The 21,452-nt window shown below is 32.9% G+C and overlaps 1 protein-coding gene across 2 annotated transcripts in view; it reads right to left on the minus strand.

Moving 5' to 3' along the window:
• The window catches only part of LOC129231321 (uncharacterized), an 89,621-nt gene that overhangs the window by 34,070 nt on the left and 34,099 nt on the right, over positions 1-21,452 (minus strand). The window contains exon 2 of one of the 2 annotated variants that reach the window (XM_054865609.1): positions 11,455-11,679. In XM_054865609.1, the coding sequence (XP_054721584.1) occupies positions 11,455-11,631 (177 nt within the window). In that variant the 5' untranslated portion in view covers positions 11,632-11,679. Of the gene's footprint in view, positions 1-11,417; positions 11,680-21,452 lie in introns of those variants that run through there. The other variant, XM_054865610.1, reaches the window with a different exon arrangement.

A 21,452-nucleotide genomic window follows, 5' to 3' on the forward strand; every position in this document is an offset into this window, starting at 1 on the left:
AATTCACTGATGACAAAATGAAACATTATAATACACACAATCATGGGAATGCATGCTTAACCCGTAACAGGGGAGGTGAAAAAGTAGGACGTAACAGGGAAGGTCAGGTCTCGGAGACAGCTCTATTTAAAAAATTCTTAAAAATCGTGTAATTAAGATACATTCCTGTAATTTTCCTCAGATATTTTTTGAACTTTTATTAACCGGGGGGAAAAATATTTTTGAACTTTGAATTGAAATACAGTAGGCGCCGCTTAATGTGATCACTTTGGGACAAATACAATTTGATAACAATAACCGATTGATAACAATAACCGAAAAGAATCCAGGAGACACAAAATAACGATTTTTTTCCAATTAAGGAGCATTTATTTTGGCAACCTCAAATTAAAATCACAATGACTCAACTGAACGCAGTTTTAAATTATAAATTATTAAATTAACAGAACGGAAATATCTGAATTATAAAAAGTTAAAGCTAAATCATGCAATTTTTTATCACATAGTAATATGTGAAGTAAAATATGACCGTTTTCCCTGACAATTGTAAACCAGTTTCAAAGCACATTCTGCTTTTCTATCTTTTCTAGCATGGTTTTGCATGTTGTTTAAATATTAATTTAACTTCACATTGTTTTCAATCTCGACACAATTCTTTAATAGTTCACAAAGTAATGGCAACAATGGAGTCCTACATCAATGCCTGCAACATGTCCAGCGACTGAATTTTTTAAGAGCAAAAGAAAGTTTTCTTAGGGGGAGTCTGTGGTCACTGGGGGGCAAACTTTCTATAGCTTCATTCCTAGAAAAATTTTGAACTTCTATTGAAAACCACAAAATGCTACAAAGAAAGTTAGTCTCATCAGCGTTTGCCTATGTATTTCTGTTAATTGAGGAACAAAAACGTCAAAAAAATTTTAAGTTTATGAAAAAGTGATAACAATAAATGAAGACGCCGATTACAATATCCGACTTTTTTAACGTGTGTTAATATACAAGTGTTCCGGGACTTCGTGATTCTGATAACATTAAGCGAATGATAACAATAACCATGATCACATTAAGCGGCGCCTACTGTATACCTTTTCCGAGGAAATTTTGCTAGAGTCTTAAGATTTTTCGAGAAAATCATATGCTGCAGTAAATAACTAACTACTCATAATAAAAATGAACCTATTATTTATTAATGATTTCATTTCAGTTGTTTAATATACAAAGAACATTTTAGTACCAGAAAATTGATTATATTAAGTTTGGGGAAAATTTTGACAGCCCTTTAACGATTAGTATTTCGCCTCGTATTTCAATGACTAATTCAGCCTTCATTGTCCCTAGAACATCATTACGTAACATTTGTGAACATTTCAAACAACTCTCAACCTCATCTAGAATATAATGCATCTTTTCTGCATAATGCGAGTAAGATAATTGTACCTATATCGTTAAGAGCCTAATGCAGGGATGAACACAGCCCAAAGTCAAAAAAAGAGGAAAAATTTCAATACTTAAAGTTGGAATATATATATCTTTTTACATTACGCAAAATTATATTGATACTATACTGTCTCTTAAATATTAATAAATATTTTTTTTTTTAATTCACACTTGCTATTTTAAGTGCTAGAATTGGCTGAAATGTGTGAATTAGGTTAAACGCTCCCTGCCTACTGTGCAGCGTAAATGAGTAAGAGATGCTAAAAACCTACCTCTTGAAATGCAGCAGCAATCTTGTGAAATCCTATCCGAAAATAACTAAGAAAATAATCAGAATCATTTTACCAAGCTAGTAAATTGCTATTTGACACTTCATCTTGCAAAAGCAAAGATATTAATGACTACTTTGTCCAGGGGAAAAAAAACATGAGAGAGGGAGAGAAATTGCAGCTTTAGCCTCAAGAAGAAAGTGAACATTACTTCATCGCATTGGACAGTCTTCACCTGACGTCACTGCCGATCAAAACGTCGCTGCAGTGCATTGTGGGAACTGTAGCAAACGAAAATCCGGTACTACAGCGCATAAAAAAACTTGCTCTTATGAGGCTTAGAAGTACATCTTTCCATTTAAAAATGAGAGTTTTTAGAAGTTTTTAACCAAGAAACGTAGTAAAAGAATGATGAATGGTTCATTCTATACTAAATACTCTTTTTATTATCCTATTTTCATGGGTTTCAGTTTCTTTGTCCCTTATCAGAAACATGGTGAAATCTCAAATTCATTTACTTTTCCATTTTCTCTTCATTTTTCACGCAATTATAAGTCGGTTTTAGCCCTAAGCATGTTCATGATGTGTATGAAGAGCAGTAATCCTTAAATAAAACGAGTTTTTTTAGCACTACTAACACTGCGCATTTGGTCAAAATACCTGCAGACCGATAGCTGATGGGGCCGTTGCCAAACTGTGAATAAGATCCAGGGACTTTTACAAGCTTCAAACTACAAACCCTTATATCGATAAATTTACTACTTCAAGCAATACAGTGGACTTTAATTTGCTTTCACCGACATGTGAAAAATAAGAAATATCCAACAGGGCTGTAGTAGCTACTGCTTCAGGAGCAGTGGCGTAGCTACAGTGTTTGCCACCCGGGGCAGATCCTCAATTTGCCGCCCTTTCGTTGTGAAATAGCTAATACACAAAACTGTCAAACGTGTTTAAATTAAAACTAGAAATTTAATTGAAGAAAAAATAAGACCTTATTATTCTATAAATACTTTCAAAAGGAAAAAAAGGGGGGGGGCATAAAGGCCCACACTTGAAGAAAATTGCTAGATTTAAGTCAAAAACCGAAATTTTAGTAAAGTTATTAGAAAGAGCGCGTTGGGTAGTCTCTTTTAGTGTTTTTTTTTTTTGTTGACGTCAGGGGATCGGTGGGCAACGAAAGGAAATTTTACGACATTTTAAAATGCAGCTTAGGCTACGTAGAAGAAGTCAAGGAAATCGGGAATGGTCGGATACTCAATGCGAAAATTTTAAGCTCTGAAATATGCAATTTTAGGCTATCTTCGGCAACGCAATTGCATGCGTATACTTACGCAGTTGTAGGCGTTAGGGGAGAGAGAAGCGCTGAGGTTTCTTATTGAAATGTTTTTTTAAATTGAAATGAATTTTAAGGGTATCTTAGGTGGTTTGGTTGAAAGGGGAAGGTTTGGGTTCTTTCTTTGGAAATTTTTCGGCACCGAAGTCTTAAAAACAGAATTCTAGGCTGTCTTTGGTGACGTTGAGAAGTTCCCTAATGGCTAAAAAAAATGTTGCGAAGCCAAGCAGTTCTATCCTGAAAAATGTCCGTAACTGACGTCCGATTTTGACCTTTGTTTTATAATGTTAGGAAGAAGAGGGGACAGAGAGAGGTTTCCCTCTAAAAATCATTCTTAAAGCTGAATATTATTTTAGACTATCTGTCAGAAAAAAAGGGTTAGCGAGCTCTCCAACTCACGCAAATTTCTAAGAAAAAATTTTGGGCTATCTTTGGGACGTAAGGAAAAGGGGTAAAATGTTCTTTCCTCGGAAATTTTTCAAAAGTGAAGTTTTAAAAACGCAGTTTTAAGTTTTGGAGACGTTAGGTGAGAGGAGGGCGACTAAGATATCTGTCTGGGAAAAAATTTCAAAATTGAAGTCCTAAAAACGTATTATAGGCTATATTTCATCACTTTAGGAGATCAGGGACAGTCAGGGTTCAAATGCTGTTTTCACAAATTAATATTGAAGTATCCAAGCTTTAAAAACGTAATTTTAAGCTAGATGTTGAGACTTTAGAAGAGAGGGTGGGAGTTTTCTCCTGGAAAGTTTTCAGAATAAATGCCTAAATATATACTTTTTGGCTGTGTTTGCTACGTTAAAGAAAACGGTAGGGTTAGGCGCTCTGCCTAGAAATTTTTCAACATTGAGGTCTAAAAACGTATTTCTAAACTACCTTTGGTGATATCAAGAAAAGGGATAAGATATTAAAGCGACTCCCGTACCTAAAAACATTTCCGCACTGTTCGACTACAGATTGGGGGTGGGAGATGTTTCCAAACGGAATTAATTGAAACTGAATACTTTAAAACGCATTTTAGACTATGTTAGGATAAGTTGAGGGCCCAACCCAAATGTTGAAACATGAAATTTGCTTACCTTCCATAAGGAGCAGATTAACATGTGATCTAAAATTGTCGGATAGATTATCTAACCTCAAAAGAGAGGAAACGGAAATCCCTTAAACTTCGTTTAAAGAAGAGAACTCTTGTAAAGAGTGGGAAATCAAAGCAAACTCTGAAACATATGAAGTGTGATGAGCAATAAATTGTTTCGTGCAACATTTTACACCTCCCCCTCTTTTTCTTACTCTTGTCACCATTTTCCTGAATGAAAAAAAAAGGAAATTTTTGTTTCACGAGCAGGCTTTCAAGAAACTCTAAACTAAAATCCTGTATTAGCTTTTTCTTAAAATAAAAATTGGAAAAGTTCATTGTTTTCGTCTACCGAAAGTTAACCTCTACAGTCTAAATAACAGATTTAAAAAAAAAAATACTATGCACTTTTCATAATGCACTGAAAAAGAAAAAATAACTTTTCTGGATCAGAATGGAATATTCAAGTATTACTTTAGTTTTCAATTATTCCAATAAAATGACACCGCAAATGAAGAAAAGAGCGGCTTAAGTTAGGTATAGAATTTCTTATTATTATCGAGCTTCCAATCATAAATTTGAGTGTTGAAACACGCATAATTTTCTGGGAAAGTTTGGTTTGAAATGACTTGAGCCGCTCTTTTCATCGTTTGTGGTGTCACTTTCTAGGAATACTTAAACTGTCCATTATGCCCCAGAAATTTATTTTGTCCTTTTGAGTGCTTTAAGAAGAGATTTTCTTGTCTGCAGTAATAGATTAAAACCATAATTTCCTTATTTGGAAACTATATTTAATTTTTCCACATCAAAAGGACCATTTTGCCGCCCCTAGAAAAGTGCCGCCCGGGGCGGACCGCCGCCCCCTTAGCTACGCCACTGTTCAGGAGTACTTAACCCCACCACTTCCAGAAATTATTGAGAAAAACATGCTTTGTCGGAAGCGTAAAATAGCACGAAAATCTACCCTGGCAAGAGCCAAAGCCTAGCAAAATGTCACATGTTCTATGGCTAACTTGTGCTAATCGAATTCTACGTTTGTGTGTTTCAGTGGAATCTCCTTCTGAAAATTTAATAATTCTTCCATTATAAGTCGTCAACGTTTATGCTACAATCTGGTTTGCTATCAAAATTTACCCTTTATGTGCAGATTGGCTCGGCAGAGTTGTTCAAAAGCACTGCAACTAGATATTTATCCACTTACTGAGTTGAAGTGCAAAATAGATCCTGCAATCCAAAGAAACAGTGTTTTTGTATGTCCTAAAAATTAATTTATTATAATGCTGACAGACTTGGAAGAGCACATCCGTGAATTGGCAGCCTATTGGATTTTAGAAGCTTGTAGTGTTCATCAAAATAGACTCCTCAAAGACAAATTCTTCACATTCTTATTGTTAAGTTTGATGCAGAATCTTATATTGATCACAATGACTGGAAAAATGTGTCTGATCCACCAATACTGAAATCAATCTCTGAAGAAGAAATTCAACTGTTTGTTTCAGGCAAAAAAGAACTGTTTGCTATGCCTGCCATGCCAGACACACAGGCTTGTGAAAGACAGGGGTGCCCACCAGGGGGGGCTGATGGTGCAGACTGCAGCATAAAAATTTTTAAGAGAGGGTATTTTACAGATTTTTGACCTTATTTTTTTAGGGGAGCGGGCTCTCACTCTCGGGGTACTTCCCAGCATATGGGGGAGGGGGGAACCCCTTGGAAATGGGCACCCCCGTGGAAGGGCAGTTAAAATTGACATAAGTTTCAACTGCATTGTGCAAAAAGAGAAGCCTTAATAAAGAACCAACTGGAGTCCCGGAAATTTATGCCAAAGCTAGATAGTATGAACTTTAAGATGAATGTTTTTAATTTTGAAAAGTAATGATTACCATAAATGTTTTTGTAAATAAATGATTAATACTTGGACAACCTTAAGGTGTTATTTATATTTGTAATTCTCTTTTTCAGTTCTTTTTTTTTTATATGAAAATTGACTTTTTTTTCCTTAAATACGGGTTTTACAAACTCAATCCGGAGGCAAAAAATGAACTCCTACTTGAATGAAATCTTATATATAACCTTAAAACCTCATTTGGCACCTTTTTCTTGCCCTGCCGGATGGAAATCGGAAACTTTTTTTTTACCGTAGGACAATGACCCACCATAATGTTCACATCTTCCTTTGCTTATTTTAAATAAAAAAGCTGTAGAAAACTGTACTTCAGTTTATTTTTTGAAAAACAATCGACTGTCATGATTTTTATTACACAATTTTCACCTTAATATATGTTTGAAATACAAACTTCTACAGTTCAAGTAAAAAGGTTTAAACATGGTTCCCACGAAGTTGAAATGAAAATAAAGCATTGTCGGAGTTGGCCGAGCGGGGGCCGTTGTAATTACTTGTGAGATTGGTGTGAGGAGGCAATTGAGCAGAGTTCGCTAAGCATAGCTTTATTTATACAATTCTATGTACAAGATGATGATGATGAATATGGAATGAATGATGGGTAGTAACCTGACCGACAAAGGCCAGCTAAGCCCTTCTCGCAAACCGCGAGAAGAAAATCACAGCCTCCCGTGTGTACGGGACCGAGAGACGTACCTCTTCTCTCTTGAGCTTCCAGGGGTCAACTGCCCCCTTCTTCGCGCGACGTTCTCTCCTCCCCCCCCCCCACTCCTTCCCCACTTTTGGCGGAGCGCGCTGTCGATCGCGACAAGCATTTTAAGGCATCCCTTTTTTCACTTTTGAGGCATTTCACAGAATCTAGCTGTTATACGGACTTTACACTTCACAGGGATATTAAAGCCCTCATTCCATTATTAAAAATATTTAGGATAAAGTTTCCAAAACTTTATTATTTTACATATAACTAGGTAAATCAGTGACTGTTCTAATGTATGTGAACTTTTGTTTTCAACTTTCAGTTCATAAATATTGCATGGTGGTAACAAAATCGGGGAAATAAAGTTCCTTGATAATTCCCTGATTGAGCTACGAAAATTTCCCTGATTTAACAATCATGACTTTTACACAGATGAAAAGGATAACAACATTAATGTTGCACAAAGTTTGCAAAAATTATTGTGGATGTGTTTCTGGATTACAAATACAGTAAACTCTGGATTATTTACAAGCAGACTATCTGTGGGGCGAATTATCTGCGAGTCAATCGGCAATCAGGAGCATGTATTTTCACAGCAAAAAGCAAATACCATTAGTTTGTTTTCTGTCGAAAAATTGTAAATTTAAGCTCAGTTGATTTTCATTTATTTATTTGTGCTTTCTTCATCGTACATACTCTTCTTATGGATGTGATGTTCTGTTAAGTTCTGCAGTAAAAATACAAAATAGTTTTACTCAGAGGTGGCGATTGGGACTGAAAAGTGTGGTGGAGGGGGAGGGGAGCCAAAAAAATAAACGACAACTAAAACCATAGGATTTCTAGAGGCAGAAAAAAAAAATGAAGGGGGAAAAAAAGAGTACAAAACTTTGCTAAGGCTGGTTTTGAGAGAATACGATTGATAATTGATGTAAATTTAACAGCTTAACTCATGTTTTTCTAAAGATTTTGATGAATTATGTCTACAATAACTTTTCCCAAAGAAACACTTAGATATGAATTATACCTACATTATTTAACCCGAAGTATTTTGAGATGTCACAAACTTCATTGTGACACCATCACAAACTTGTTATTTCATTTTGCTCAATGAATGTAAATTCTAGTAAAAAAAAAACTACTAAAATTAGCTGATTTCGTGACTGCAAACGATCATTTTCCCAGATATTAGGGGAAATTTTTTAAATCCCGATTTATTCCAGAAGTTTAAATTTCCCCTGAGAATTCCCTGATTTCCAGGTTGTATTACCACCCTGTATTATGTCTATACATTGAAATGATAGTTTGAAAGTGCAAAAATATTTTTTAATGATTTTCTTAATTGAATAACTCTTTGTTTAAAAGCATGTTACAGACTTGATACATTTGTCCTGAGTGAATAGTGTAAAGTTGAAAAAACAGAAATTATGAAATTTCAAAACTACCTTATTCTACCTTATTTATCAATTGTCTTTATGTCAGATTCAGGTTTCTGGTTACTTTTTAACCATATGCAAAAGAGTATCCCAAAAAGATTATTAAAATCGAGCCTTCAAAAGGTTTTCACAAATACATGCCTTTAAATTTGCTTGTGGAAATAGATTTTAAGTCAGGGTTAGCTAAGTGTTTATTTTGCTGTAGGGGTACTATGTGACTAAACTTATCATTTTTATGCCCAGATTTTCAATTCTAGATGTCAAATGTCATACCAAATATTTTGGATCATATTGAACCTTTTCTACCCTAACTTATCCCACTCACAAGCAATTGAAGTGAAGAAATAAAAATAAACATATTTTACATTTTTTTAAATGCATTTTGCATTATTTCTATGAAATTGATTTATTATTATTTTTTTATAACCTCATACATGTTTGATCTATCAAAAATAGTGCCTAAATTTTTCATTTTTAAATGATGAAAGACTCTTTCAAGTGTTATTATGATGCTTGAATACTGAATAGTGGTAGTGATTTAAACGTAACTGGCACCCTGCAACTTATTTGATTTCCATGTATATCTTACAAAAAGATTAAATCATGGCAACTAATTAAGAAACACAGTAATTGTTGTACAGATGAAATTGAAAATTTTTAATGTGATATAAAATCAACACTAAATATTTTTAAAAATGACATTATATGTGTCAAGAACAACAATCAGTTTCTACAAAAAGAGTCTCTGATAAAAGATGGTCAGCAAGAGCAGATGCAGTATTGGCCTAAACTTGGATTCTCACGTACAGGGTGTTCACAATTAATCTGCAAAGACCTCTATTTTTGCAACCGTTAGTCCTAGATGCATAGTTCCTATTGCAGAAATGTTTAAAATCAGATGCAGAGTTAGGATGTTGAAAGTTCGAAGTAAAAAATAAAATGAGTCAAAAAATACAAAATTTAACTTTTTATATGGGCCCTAGGTTTCTCACGGCCCTAGGCACCTCATATTTAGAGAAATAATCTCCATTCGAAAATATTACTAAAACAAAAAACTGGACGGAGTGCGACCAAAACTCAAGAAGATATTCCAGTTCAAAGTTTTAAGGGACCATGCAAAAGATGAGATTCAAACTTATCGCCCTTTCAGAAGAATGACAGGTTGTCGAAGTAAAAAAACAAAGTACTTATACTTTTCATTGCTATTCAAAAATAAATGCAAATGTTATGTCATGATTTGCAAAAAGACACTACTAAAGCTTGTACAATTTGAAAAAAAAAAAAAAACACTCGATAGTCTGTGCACACATTTAATTTAAATTCTTGATAGCCGCTATATTCCTCCCCAAAAGGTGTTATTGACGGTGAGTCTAAAGTAGTGTTTGTCACAAAACACTGCTTTTCATACCTTGGGGAATATTGGTTGCACTAATGTCAAACATTTTATGTTGGAATTATTTTTCAGTGAAGAATATTTCCCTAAACATAAGTTAGGGGACATGGGGCCTGTATAAAAAGTTAAATTTTGTATTTCTTGACTCACTTCTTTTTTTGCTTCAAACTTCCAATACCTTAACTCTGTATCTGATTTTGAACATTTTTGCAATTGGAAGTATGCATGTAGGACAAACGGTTGTGAAAATAGAGATTTTGCAGGTAAAATGGGAGCACTCTGTATAAAAGAACTTCTGCAAGAAATTTGTAACATGAAAGAAAAGAAAAAAAGTGACAAGGCTGGAGCATAGATGTAGTATTAACTAGATAAACAACTAGAAACCAATTCCATGGCCAATGAGCTCTTCTAGTATAGACGGGAAAATGTCCGAAAAGCCCATGCATGCAACAACTTAATTTTGGCCGAGCCTGATGGGATGCAAACAGTGTTGCATCTGTGTAGGCTATGCTTTTGCTTCTCTATTCCAAGTTTTGCACGTTCATTGGCGGCCATTGGTTTTTGCTACAGAGTTGTGCATCTAATTATACTACATCAACGTGCCAGAGGTGACAGCACTTTAGAAGGAGACCGAAAAATATGAAACCACTCTAATGACTGTCATTTGGAACGCTATTTTGCAAAGAATAAATACTATTAGAAAATCACTGCTATTAATAGAGAGCAACCTCTGGAAAGGGTTCAGCCTAATGAAATCGTTAGAAAATTTCATTATTAATTTTCGACAAGAATACAGAAAAGTAAAAAAAGAAGCAACTGATATTTCAGGGTTATTGTTAAGTGAGGAAGATAAGCACACTTGCAGGAGGTCGAAAGAAACTTTTTTCAATGAAATAAAAAAGCAGGACATGAGTTTTCAATCAGACACTATTTCAAAGTGAATTCTTGTGATATGTGACAGCACAAAGGCACAGCTATGTCTAAGAGCTCAAATACGAAGTTATACTTGAGCCATTTAGAATCTTCTTTAATTGAAACATGACTTCAGGAAAAAGAAAAGCATCAGTCAAAATCGGCAGTCAACAAATGATATGTACAGAAATGATATTGATGTTTGCACTTAGGAAGATGAATTTGATTATTTTATTATGTTTCTCCAAGAAAACGAGGATATCCTTAAAACAACACCATAAAACCCAGACACATAAAGATCTCTTGTTATACTCCCTCACACATAAAGACTGTTGTTATCATTTATCAAGCAGCTACAGGAATGCCTTGTACATTTCCAAACATGAAAACTTTTTTTTTTTTTAATAATTCCATTATCGAATGAATCTGGTGAACAATCCTTTTCAGTTTTGAAAACAGTAAAAAATTATTTACGAAAGAAATTGAGAGAAAACAGACAGAATATCTTATCTATTTTATGTTTTGAGCTAGAGATGTGAATCTGTATCGGCACCAAAAAAAAAAAAAATGGTGATTTTGCCACCAATAAAACACGACAAAATTTCATATTAGGTCTTAAATAAAAAATATTGTATAGTGATATTGCTTTTGTTTTTTGCTTATACTTTATTTCGTTGAAAATTTTATTTTTTATTTAAGTTTGGGGGGGGGGGGGGCAAAAGTTTTTATTGCTTAGGGCCCTCACTTCATTTGATCTGCCTCTGCATAGAACTGTCTTTATATAAGTGAGTGACAGAGACTTTCCTCTTTTTTTAAAGGTTTTCCTACTACACATAATTTAAACATCAAATAATATTTTTAAAAACAATGCATTATGTAACTAAATTTTTTTAATAAACTATGAACAAGTTATATCAAGATTTTTAACAGAATGCATCAGTATGAGTTTAAACTTTTAGGAATAACTTTACCACTAGCAAAGGTAGGTCATTAACCTCGTAAAACAACCTGTTTGGCCAAGGCGGTATAAGAGGCTTTTTCTGAAGGATCCAGGTTTGCCCACCATTCTCCTAAGATCTTTGTAATACTACGATTTTCCAAGTGTGGATATTTTTCCCGAACAATGTCTCTATGTCGCTTGCAGAACATAAAAAATGCATTCATGGGACGTCGGACACCAGACATGCTATCATCTCCATCATTACAATCCTGTTCATTTTCCGAAGGATCATCCTATCATGAAAAAGATTAAAAAGAAAAATCACTTTTCTATACATAATGATTAATTTAATATTATAGATATCAAATACATATACAGCGGAACTGGATGTTGTTTTCATACGTTACCCTGCTGCTGACGTCATTTTCTGCTGATCCCTGAAAAAGGCTATTTTTCTCAGATAATATTACACAATACTCCGGATTTTACATTACCTTTTTTCAAGACGTCTGATTAACACATTTTCCTACAAACAGATCAAAATAATTTTTCATCTACAAGACTAATACTAACTTTTTTTTTTTTTTTTTTGACATCTGAGAACTGGAGCAGATGACTCTTCTAAAAATTTTTCCAGAAGTTGGTTATGCACAGAGCCCGATCATTCTGATATTGGACATGGGGCACATTTCTATTTCAGGGCCCCCCTAGAGCCCAATTAAGATTTTTGAAGACGCTGGGCATGAAATTTATTTTGTGCTCCCTCTCCCCGCTTATTCTGAAGCTATAAAATATTTCGATACTTGCCTATTAACACAGCCATTCCAAATTTGGTGGTACCTCATATCGCAACATATAAAAAGCAGAAGAGATATAGAATATGATAATTATATAAGATGTGGTTAAACTTTGTCCGTTGCAGTTTACCGTAAATATCAACATTATTTATGATATAACTTTTAACAGTAAATGCAGACTAAACGTGGAATGGTTTTGAGATTTGCAAAGAGATCAAATTTCTATGGGGGGGGGGGGGGGGGGGCTAAGATGCAGTTGTCCTTTAGAAGACCTGCATAAAATAGAGATGTTGAATAGATATTCAGGCTTATTTACTTCTGTTTCTTTTAACAAAAGAGAAAGACCAATTACCCTTAAAGAACTTCTTGTTCAAAATTCGGAAAATAAGTACAGTTCCAAGCTACCGATTGATCAGGGAAAACTTGAACATGTCCTCTCTTGTTTAAGTTGTATTCCTTCATTATATCACCTGTTTCATACAAATCTACATTCTGATTAAATATTACTTAATATATTCTTTAAAGTTTTGTTGTTATGCGTTTTGCTCATTAAAAAATTTTTTTGAAGTAAACAATGGTATCTACATAACTTTTTTTTTGTAAAAAGTAGATCATTTCAAATTAAAAAATTTTTTTTTACTTGCAAAAATTTAATCAAATTTGCCTGAAACACACAGAGCTTAATTTATGTAGGGGAACATAAGGCAAAGTGAAATGGTGAAATATTTACTCTGCTTTTAGCTCCATCTATCTGGTATTATTTAAAGTACAGTGCCCGCCGCTTATTAAAATCACATTCGTTCGGTGGACATTTGATTTTATAAAGCGGCTGATTTTATTAACCGGCATTCAAAAAAAAAAAAAAAAAAGGTTTTGAAGTTTAAATACTCTAAAAATGAATTGAACTACTTCATTTATTTCTGTTTTAAGTATTTTAAAATACAATTATCATTCTAACTAAACATGAGGTACACTTTTTTTTATAATTATTTGCACAAGGATCATAAAATGTAGGTGTATTGTTGTTTGCTTAACAGAGTTGGGAGAACGAAGATTCAATATCGTTTGAGAGTTTACAAAGTGTTTTGTAACGTTTAACATATTTTCCTTTTGTTTTTTTTTTAATTGCATCGTACATTATCAAGCGCTTTTCTGACATCTATTGAAAATGAAGAGGCAAATTTGACTCTGAGATATTCTCATCTTCTGAAAAGCCGATTCCTTCACCTCTTGGTGGCGCTTTAACAATTTTTTACGTATGATGTCCAAAAGTTTGATTTTATAAAACGGCGATAGTGATTTTATTAAAAGATGGTTTTAACATGTTTTGGTATTGCAATGATTCTGTTCTTCCAGATTTGATTTTAAAAAGCGGCTGATTTTATAATCCAGTGATTTTATTAGTGGCGGGTACTGTATGTAATACCATGTGTAGCCTATTCCAGTCAGGAAAAAAATACCACAGAAGATTAAAGCATATGATTATACAGGCAATTTTCGAAAATTGATACTCATATTGTAATATTTTGTCATAAGTCAAAATTTATTTTTGTTACTATAAAATGATAAAGTTCCTGTTAGAGGCTTCCTAATATTCAATGCAGTATTAATTTAGTTAATATTAAGCTTCTTTGTATTTTAAATAAATTGTACAATTAGTCATGTACGTGCGGGGCAAACTGGATGGGGCAAAGTGAAATACAGTTGGCTCTCTGTTTAATGACTGTCAAGGGACAACAAAAAATTGTCCTTAAATAAAATGCTTTTAACATTATGGCGGACCAGATGGTATTATGAAAAGCCGTCGTTAAACAGAGCATCGTTAAATAGTGAGCCAACTGTAGTTTGTTTTATTTACTCACTCAATCATTTAAAATAATTCACTTATGTTTTTATTAATTAATTAATTCATTTACATTCCTTTATTTATTAATTCATTTATTCACTTATTTTCTTATTCATTCATTGTTTTAGCCACTCATTTACTTTTCCTTATATAATAATTGATTTATTCATTTAATTATTCACTTAATGTTTCATTATCTTTTCATATAATCATTTAACCTTTTATTTACTCATTCTTTTGATCACAAATAGGTTTTATAATCGAATAGAAAATATTTCATTAGAAAATTATTTTATTTTTCACTTTGCCCCATGAAAAAAAAGTTAAAATTTTCCACTTTTTTTTTTTGAAGACTCAAATTTACTGCCAAAATTTAAACATATTGTTTTTTTTTGTTTTTTTTTGTCGTGTCCATGGACAATTAAATGGCTCCGTGTGTCTTCAAGACTGCGTCCGCTAGCTGCAATGCATCTGTGCTGTAGAGAACCTCTCGAAGTTCTGAAGCCAGTGGCACCATACCCAGCTGCAGAACATGTGGGATAAGGGCCGGGCACTCAAGAATGTGATCCGGAGTCAGTTGGGCATTGGTGCAGTAAACATATTGTTTGAACACAAGATTTAGTATAAAATACAATATTCCTTCTTAATGTACCGTAATGTCCAAAACAAATTTCTGATTTGTTCCTTTAAAAAAAATCAGTCATCTTAACCATTTCACTTTGCCCCACATTCCTCTACCCACTTTTTTAAAATTAAAATACAAGCTACAGTAATTCCTCAAACTTTTCACAAGCCATATCTTTGTTTGTTCTAAATGCTAGTTACCACTATTTACACTCGAGTCATTCAGTTTTAAAATTGAGTTCTAAAATTAATACCGGATTAGCATAGGATTTTTAATAAGAATAAAACCAAAAAAGACTGTCTAGAAAGTCCCATAAAATGAAAAGTATATCTAAATATTGTTCAATTTTTTATTCTTCATTCAAAGTGTTTTTTCTAATTAAAATAAATTGTAAATATTTACATCTAAGAAGTGAAGTGTTCAAATTTTATCTGATTATGTCATTTTTTATAACCCATGTTTTAGGTTCATAATTAGTAACTATTTATTCATAGCATTAAGAATAAGTTGCCATATTAAACACTCCAAAAAAATCAGGCGGGGGTGTGTACCCTTTTGAATACTAGCGACGGGGGGGGGGGGGGGCACTTCTGTGTCCCGGTTGAACATTTCAGAAATCTGGCAAGCTTAATCTTATCAAATCTATTTGTTGTACAAAATTTCAGCTAAATCAAATAATATCTTTGGCTGCCCAAATGACTTTCAATTTTAAGTTTTAGTCTGATATTGGCAAAATCAGAATGGTAAAATATAATATCTCTCCTTTGAAGCTACGAATGGTTGAAATTAAAGTCTAGAAAAATGACTAGTTAATGCAGGGTTTAAAATTAAGTGGTCCACTGGTCTAGGACCACAAAAAAATTCATCGAACTAACAGAATATCAATTTTAGTGGTCCATGGGACCAGTGAAGTTTTATTCTTGTTTTCCTTTCAAAAAAAACAAAAGCATCATCACTTTTTGAAACTTTTGAGAGAAGGTTCGCACTTTTAGTGAATGTTTAGGTTTTCTTGGCAAGAAAAGATGGATTAAAAAATTTCTACACAGCATTATAACATATATCCCATCAGATTGCCTTCCTTCAAAACAACAACACAGAAAAGATTTTGTTGGCAAGATTCTTTTAACAGTAGGCGGAAAACAGAATGATGCTTGTTGTTTGATTTCCTTCACCAGTTACTCAAACATGTCTATTGAAAACTGCTAATCAACGGCCAGTTAATAAATTGTTTCACATATGTTCGTCTATTTTTTATTTTTTTTTTTTTTTCACTTTTTCATAATCTAAAACCAGGACACAAGAATGGACCACTAAAAGTGTATAGACCAGCGAAACTTAGGTTAGTGGTTCATTGGACCAAAAACTTGTTTTTCCGAATTTCTACCAAAATGCAGGGGTTCTCAAACTGGGTGCCGGGGTAAGAGGCGAAGTGTCCATGTTATAAATTGTACGTAAGTTGAGTTTGCCAAATAAGGTCATACAGACCAATAAGACCATTCCCCGCTTTTTCATGTAGCATACTAAAGATTCACTAGATCATGACTTGATCATCATCAAAAAGCCTAACTGATGATCAGGCCAAGATAATATAGACAACAGGGTTCATACCCTTTCGGGAGAAAAATATTCAAGCACTTTTCAAGTACTTTTCAAGGCAAAAAAAATTTTTTTTCAAGGTAATATCATAAATTTGTACTAAAAATATTGTATGCAGATTTCATTTACTGCAAACATAGAAATAAGGCAATAATACAAGAAAGTATAGGAAATCAAAATTGTTTTTTCTACAACAAGAGAGTTTGATGAAAGATCTAGTGTGTCGAAAGTGTTTCTGAAAATGTTTGAAAAGTTCGGTCATAAAGAGAAGCAGATCCCAAGAGGTTTAATTTTGAAATTTCCACATTCAAAGAAGTATATTTTCTAGAATCAGTAAATTAATATTTAAAAAAAAAAAAAAAAAAACCTCTCATGAGTGCTTTTAACTTTTATGGTGGGAAGAAACCAAAATACCCAAGTTCAATGGCATTGCCAGAGAGGAGTTTTTGAAGTAAACCCGCCCCCCCCCCCCCCGGTTCTAACATTTATTTCTAATATTAATACAATGGTTTATTACAATATATGGGTGGGTAGGACAAAAACACCACCCAGAAAATAAGTTCAGGTTGCACTATTAAGTTCTAAAATATTAGGCAGGGCGCACACCTAGAGGATATTTGTCTGAAACATGCCCGCGACGTTTGTCTTGCCTGCTTCACGTCGGCAACAAAACATTTTTCAGCGCACATTTGACAGACAACCAGCAGGGAAGACGGTATTGAGCGCGCAAGCGCAGTGCTACATTTATCAGCTGTCAACAAACATGGCAACATTTCCCGGGTGAGATAACGATGAAAGAGAAATTAATATAAATTGCAGACTGAGCTTTTGTTTATTAATGAACTAATCAATTGTGTGTGGAATGTGAGTCAAAGTGAAATAGTTGAGAAAACTTTCAAGATGAACAAATTGGAAATTTGTCCTGAAAATGGCGATACATAAAGAACGAACAATAAATTTTACAATAAAACTTGCACTGAACCTTTCTTTTTTTTTATTTTTGGCAGTAAATTTGTACCTCCAAAAAAAAAAGTTGGAAAATGTTTTTTTTTTTTTTTTCTGATGGGCAAAGAGAAAAATTTAATATTTTTCTCAAGAAACGTTTTTTTTTTATTTGATTATTAAAGTTATTAAAAATATTTTTTATTAAACAAATATGGACATAAAAGAATGCATCAATAAATGAAAAGAAAATGAAACAGATGAATAAATAAATGAGTGAATAAAATAGTGAAATGAATGAATAAATAAATAAGGGAATTATTAAATAAAGGAATGTAAATGAAATAATAAATAAATACGCAAGTCGCATGCACTTGACTAACTGTATGACGTATTTAAAGTACAAATTAACTTATTAAACAAATAAATTCAGCACCGAATATTAAATATTTGAAACGTTGATAACAAGAACTTTATCATTTGATAATAATAATAAAAATGTTTGACTAACAAACAACGCAATACATTATAATTTGAGTATCAAATTTCGAAAATTGTTTTTATTTTAATGAATTTTCAACACTAATCACGCAATTCATTAAAAGATATGAAGGTGCTAAAAGGTTAAATAAAAAACATTTAGGACAGTGTTATTAACATTTAATAGTTATTCATGTAAAACCATATCAGTTATCTATTTAAAAAAATATTGTTATTCAATGATTTTAGTGGGAAAAAATTACATAACATTTCTATTATATCGTCACATTTTTTTTTTTTTTCTCAAACATGAAACTCAGTGCATTCTCATTTAGCACGTTTTGACCAATTTCTTCCAGCGCCTCAGACTTTTTTCAACAACTGAACTAAGTTTCAACTTTGAATGTTCATAGTTTAGTAGTTAAATTGAATACCTCTGAAAATAATTCATTTCATTATAGAAATCATTGATCTTACTCATTTATAAGTAAACTACAACGGGCAAAATTGTTCCAAAAGGCGTCAAATGCATACATTTCTGTATAAATTTTACATTATCACATACCTCTTATAAAGCTTAGAATAAAAATATCATAAATCCAAAAGTAATGCAAAAACATTAACAATGTTATCATAGTTCTTAGTTTTTGAAATGTAATTTTCCAATAGAATTTAGCTTTCTTCCGAATTTATTACATGCTATATCCATTTATATTTTGTTCGAACAATCCAACGATAGGTAATCAAATAACTTTTCTTTTTGTTTTCAACATTTTTGATAAAAGAGATACTAAATCATGGCCCAATACAGGCTGATTTTGCTACCGTTTTTCGGTACCTTCACAAAAATCTTATTTTGAAATCGGTACTTTCACAAAAAATCAAGTAATAAAATCAGTAGCTTCACACAAACATCGAAAATTTCAAATATTTGCATTTTAAAACATAAAATTTGTTTCTCTATTTAAAACAAAATATACTCATAAAATAAAATTATAAGCAGGTTTATATGAACAATCGCTTAAATAGAAACCTTTTTGTAGTATTTTAACTAATTTTTAGCTGTTTCACACCAAAGTGTATTTATGCAATATTATCACAATCTTTAAACATCTGTTTTGAGGAACCGTTTTTCTCATAATTTCCTATATTGTACACAGTACATAGACCATTAAGCTCAGCTGAAATTACGATGGTATTTTTCGTACTTCTTAAGTTTTCAGCTCCCCCCCCCCAAAAAAAAAAAAAAAAAAAAAACGAAACCTGTTAAAAATAATACTAGATGACATTTACACTTTTCGAACTAAAATTTCATTTGTTCCACTACTTCTTTTACAAAAATTATGATGCGTCTAAAATTTCACAAAAACAATGCTGATAGAAAAAGCTTTCACAAAAATAGAATGATGCAATACTTTCACAAAAATAGGTAGCGATAAAAAAATCCTGGATTGGTCCCTGTAAATTAAGCGCCTTCTAGCAACACAACACTTATCTTGCTGTTTTGTCGTTGGCGACGCGGAAGCGACAGGAACAAATATCCCTCCTGCTACACTTCAAGGGAAGGGGTAAGACGGAGACAAATGTCGTACCCCCGCCCTGTCGCTTAGGTGTGCGCGCTCACTGCAGAATAAACTGGTTTTTCGGACCGATTGTCTTAAACCTGTCTGCGAGATGTTCGTGTCCGCTAAATGTGCGCCGCGCCTTAGAGGTTCACAAATCATTTATAAGTATGCAAATCAATTATTAGTATGTATAGATTAGTTGTTCGGCCAATAAGGCATTTCAACTGTCCTCGAGTAAATTTAAAAATTAGTAAATAAGAAAAGTTTATGAAAGTCCACAGTCCAGTCTCCACACCTCAAAATATAGAAAAGCTGTGTAAAAAGTGATAAATACTCTGAATGTAAACTTGAGCCTATTCAGCTTTCACTGAATAACTTGTAATTGTCAAGAAATGTGCAAGTTCAGATTTATAGAGCCATATTGCGAAATTGAAAAGATTCACAAGAAGTTGACATATATTATGACAAAAGTAATTTTATTTTAGGAACAAATGGGTTATTGTTGAAATTAGAATTTAAATTTAGAAAGGCAATAATATTCAGGTGTGATTGTGATTTGTGAGTTCATAAAAAATTACTAGAAAGTTTCAAAGAACAAATCAGGGCAAGGAGGGGGGAGTAATTTTTTTAAATTAAGACCCCTATTGCTTGAATATACATATGTACAACAATAACTTTTGATATGCATACAATTCATTTCTTATGTTTAAATAGTTTATTAAGTCAAAATATTCTGCATAGAGATACCAGGCCCAGTGTCTGTTGATAACCAGCAACAGACACTAGACCTAGCAAAGCTGGCCCTAGTCAATTTATTAGATCCAAATGAAGATCAATGACTCTCCTTAAGAGTCATTCTTTTTAAAGCTGGACACTTTTGATAGTTGATGTCTTCAATTTTCGTAAAAATTTCAGGATGTGTCAGTGGTACTATGATAAGAAAAAGTGAAGTCTCTTTTTCTAAAAAACTGATTTGTTTGTCCTTGAGTAGGGGTCAAAGTTTAAGGTCGTGAAAAACAAGAGCTAAATATATGATTGCTTTACTTCAAAATCAATGAGTGAACCAAACCAATTCTTTTAAATGTGGATACCACTTGATACTAGGTACCTGCTAGCATAAATTTTTTGGTGGCTCACTCATGGTTTAGAGGGCAAAGGTCAATCGAAACTGCTACTTTATTTCACTTTTTTTGCCTTGTTTAGGCCCGGATAACTGCTGCAGTTGTGAGTAACCCTCGGAAATAAGTACAGTCGAGCCCGCTTAATGGAATATTGGATAACAGAATATCCCGCTTAATGTAGTAAAATTCCCATGTACTACACCGTTGATGTGTGTCATTTTTATAACGGATAATGGAATATCCTGCTTATTAGACTAATTTTTCCTGGCAAATTGCCTATTCCATTAAGCGGGCTCGACTTTATTTGATTAACTACTCACCACAGTATAGTACTAAGAAAAATATAAAATAGCTTTTGTTTCTCTTTGTTTTAGTACAGATAAACGGTCTCAAAGTCGATGATTTTTTAAAAATGCCCAAGTTTAGAGGTCAATAACTTTGATCACGACGGGTCACCAACTTTGGGACGCAGCTGTAGTTATAGTCCCAGTGGTGTAGTTTAAGGTCCAGGTTAGAAACCCATGGCAACAAATCAACTTTTTCAGGGTGGCGACAGGAATTGTGAAAAAAAGTTCCCTGACTTTTCCCCCGATTAAGTTCACCAAATTTCCCTGATTTATGTTACCAATAATAATGGTTTTCTTTCTTTGCTCTACTTTAAATCCATTGCATGTTTGTATAAAATGCAGTATTTTAAACGTTTTAAGTTATGTAAAGTTGTTGAACTAAAGATATATTTTAAAAACATGCTACTTTTTTAATAAAATGGTTTAAAAAAAACATATCAAGTCAATTTTTTTGGGAAAAAACCCTTACAAAACAGTATATTAAGTTTTTCTATAAGGAAAGATAAGAGAAAATTCTATCTATCTATTTCAAATGATTTCAGGATGTAACAGAAAAAAAATCTTCGATTGTTTTTGTAACAAACAACTTTGAAATGCAGGGGGGGAAAAAAAGAAAAAATAGCAATTAGTTAATTTCAAAATATATAAAAGAAGATTACAACTCGGTTATAAAATTAAAGAATCATTTAAGTCTGAAGAAAAGAAAACCTTTATAATCTGCGGTGACAACAAATAGTATAACGGCAA

Source organism: Uloborus diversus, chromosome 10 (genome assembly GCF_026930045.1).
Source record: "Uloborus diversus isolate 005 chromosome 10, Udiv.v.3.1, whole genome shotgun sequence".
In the NCBI taxonomy this organism is placed as follows: domain Eukaryota; kingdom Metazoa; phylum Arthropoda; class Arachnida; order Araneae; family Uloboridae; genus Uloborus; species Uloborus diversus.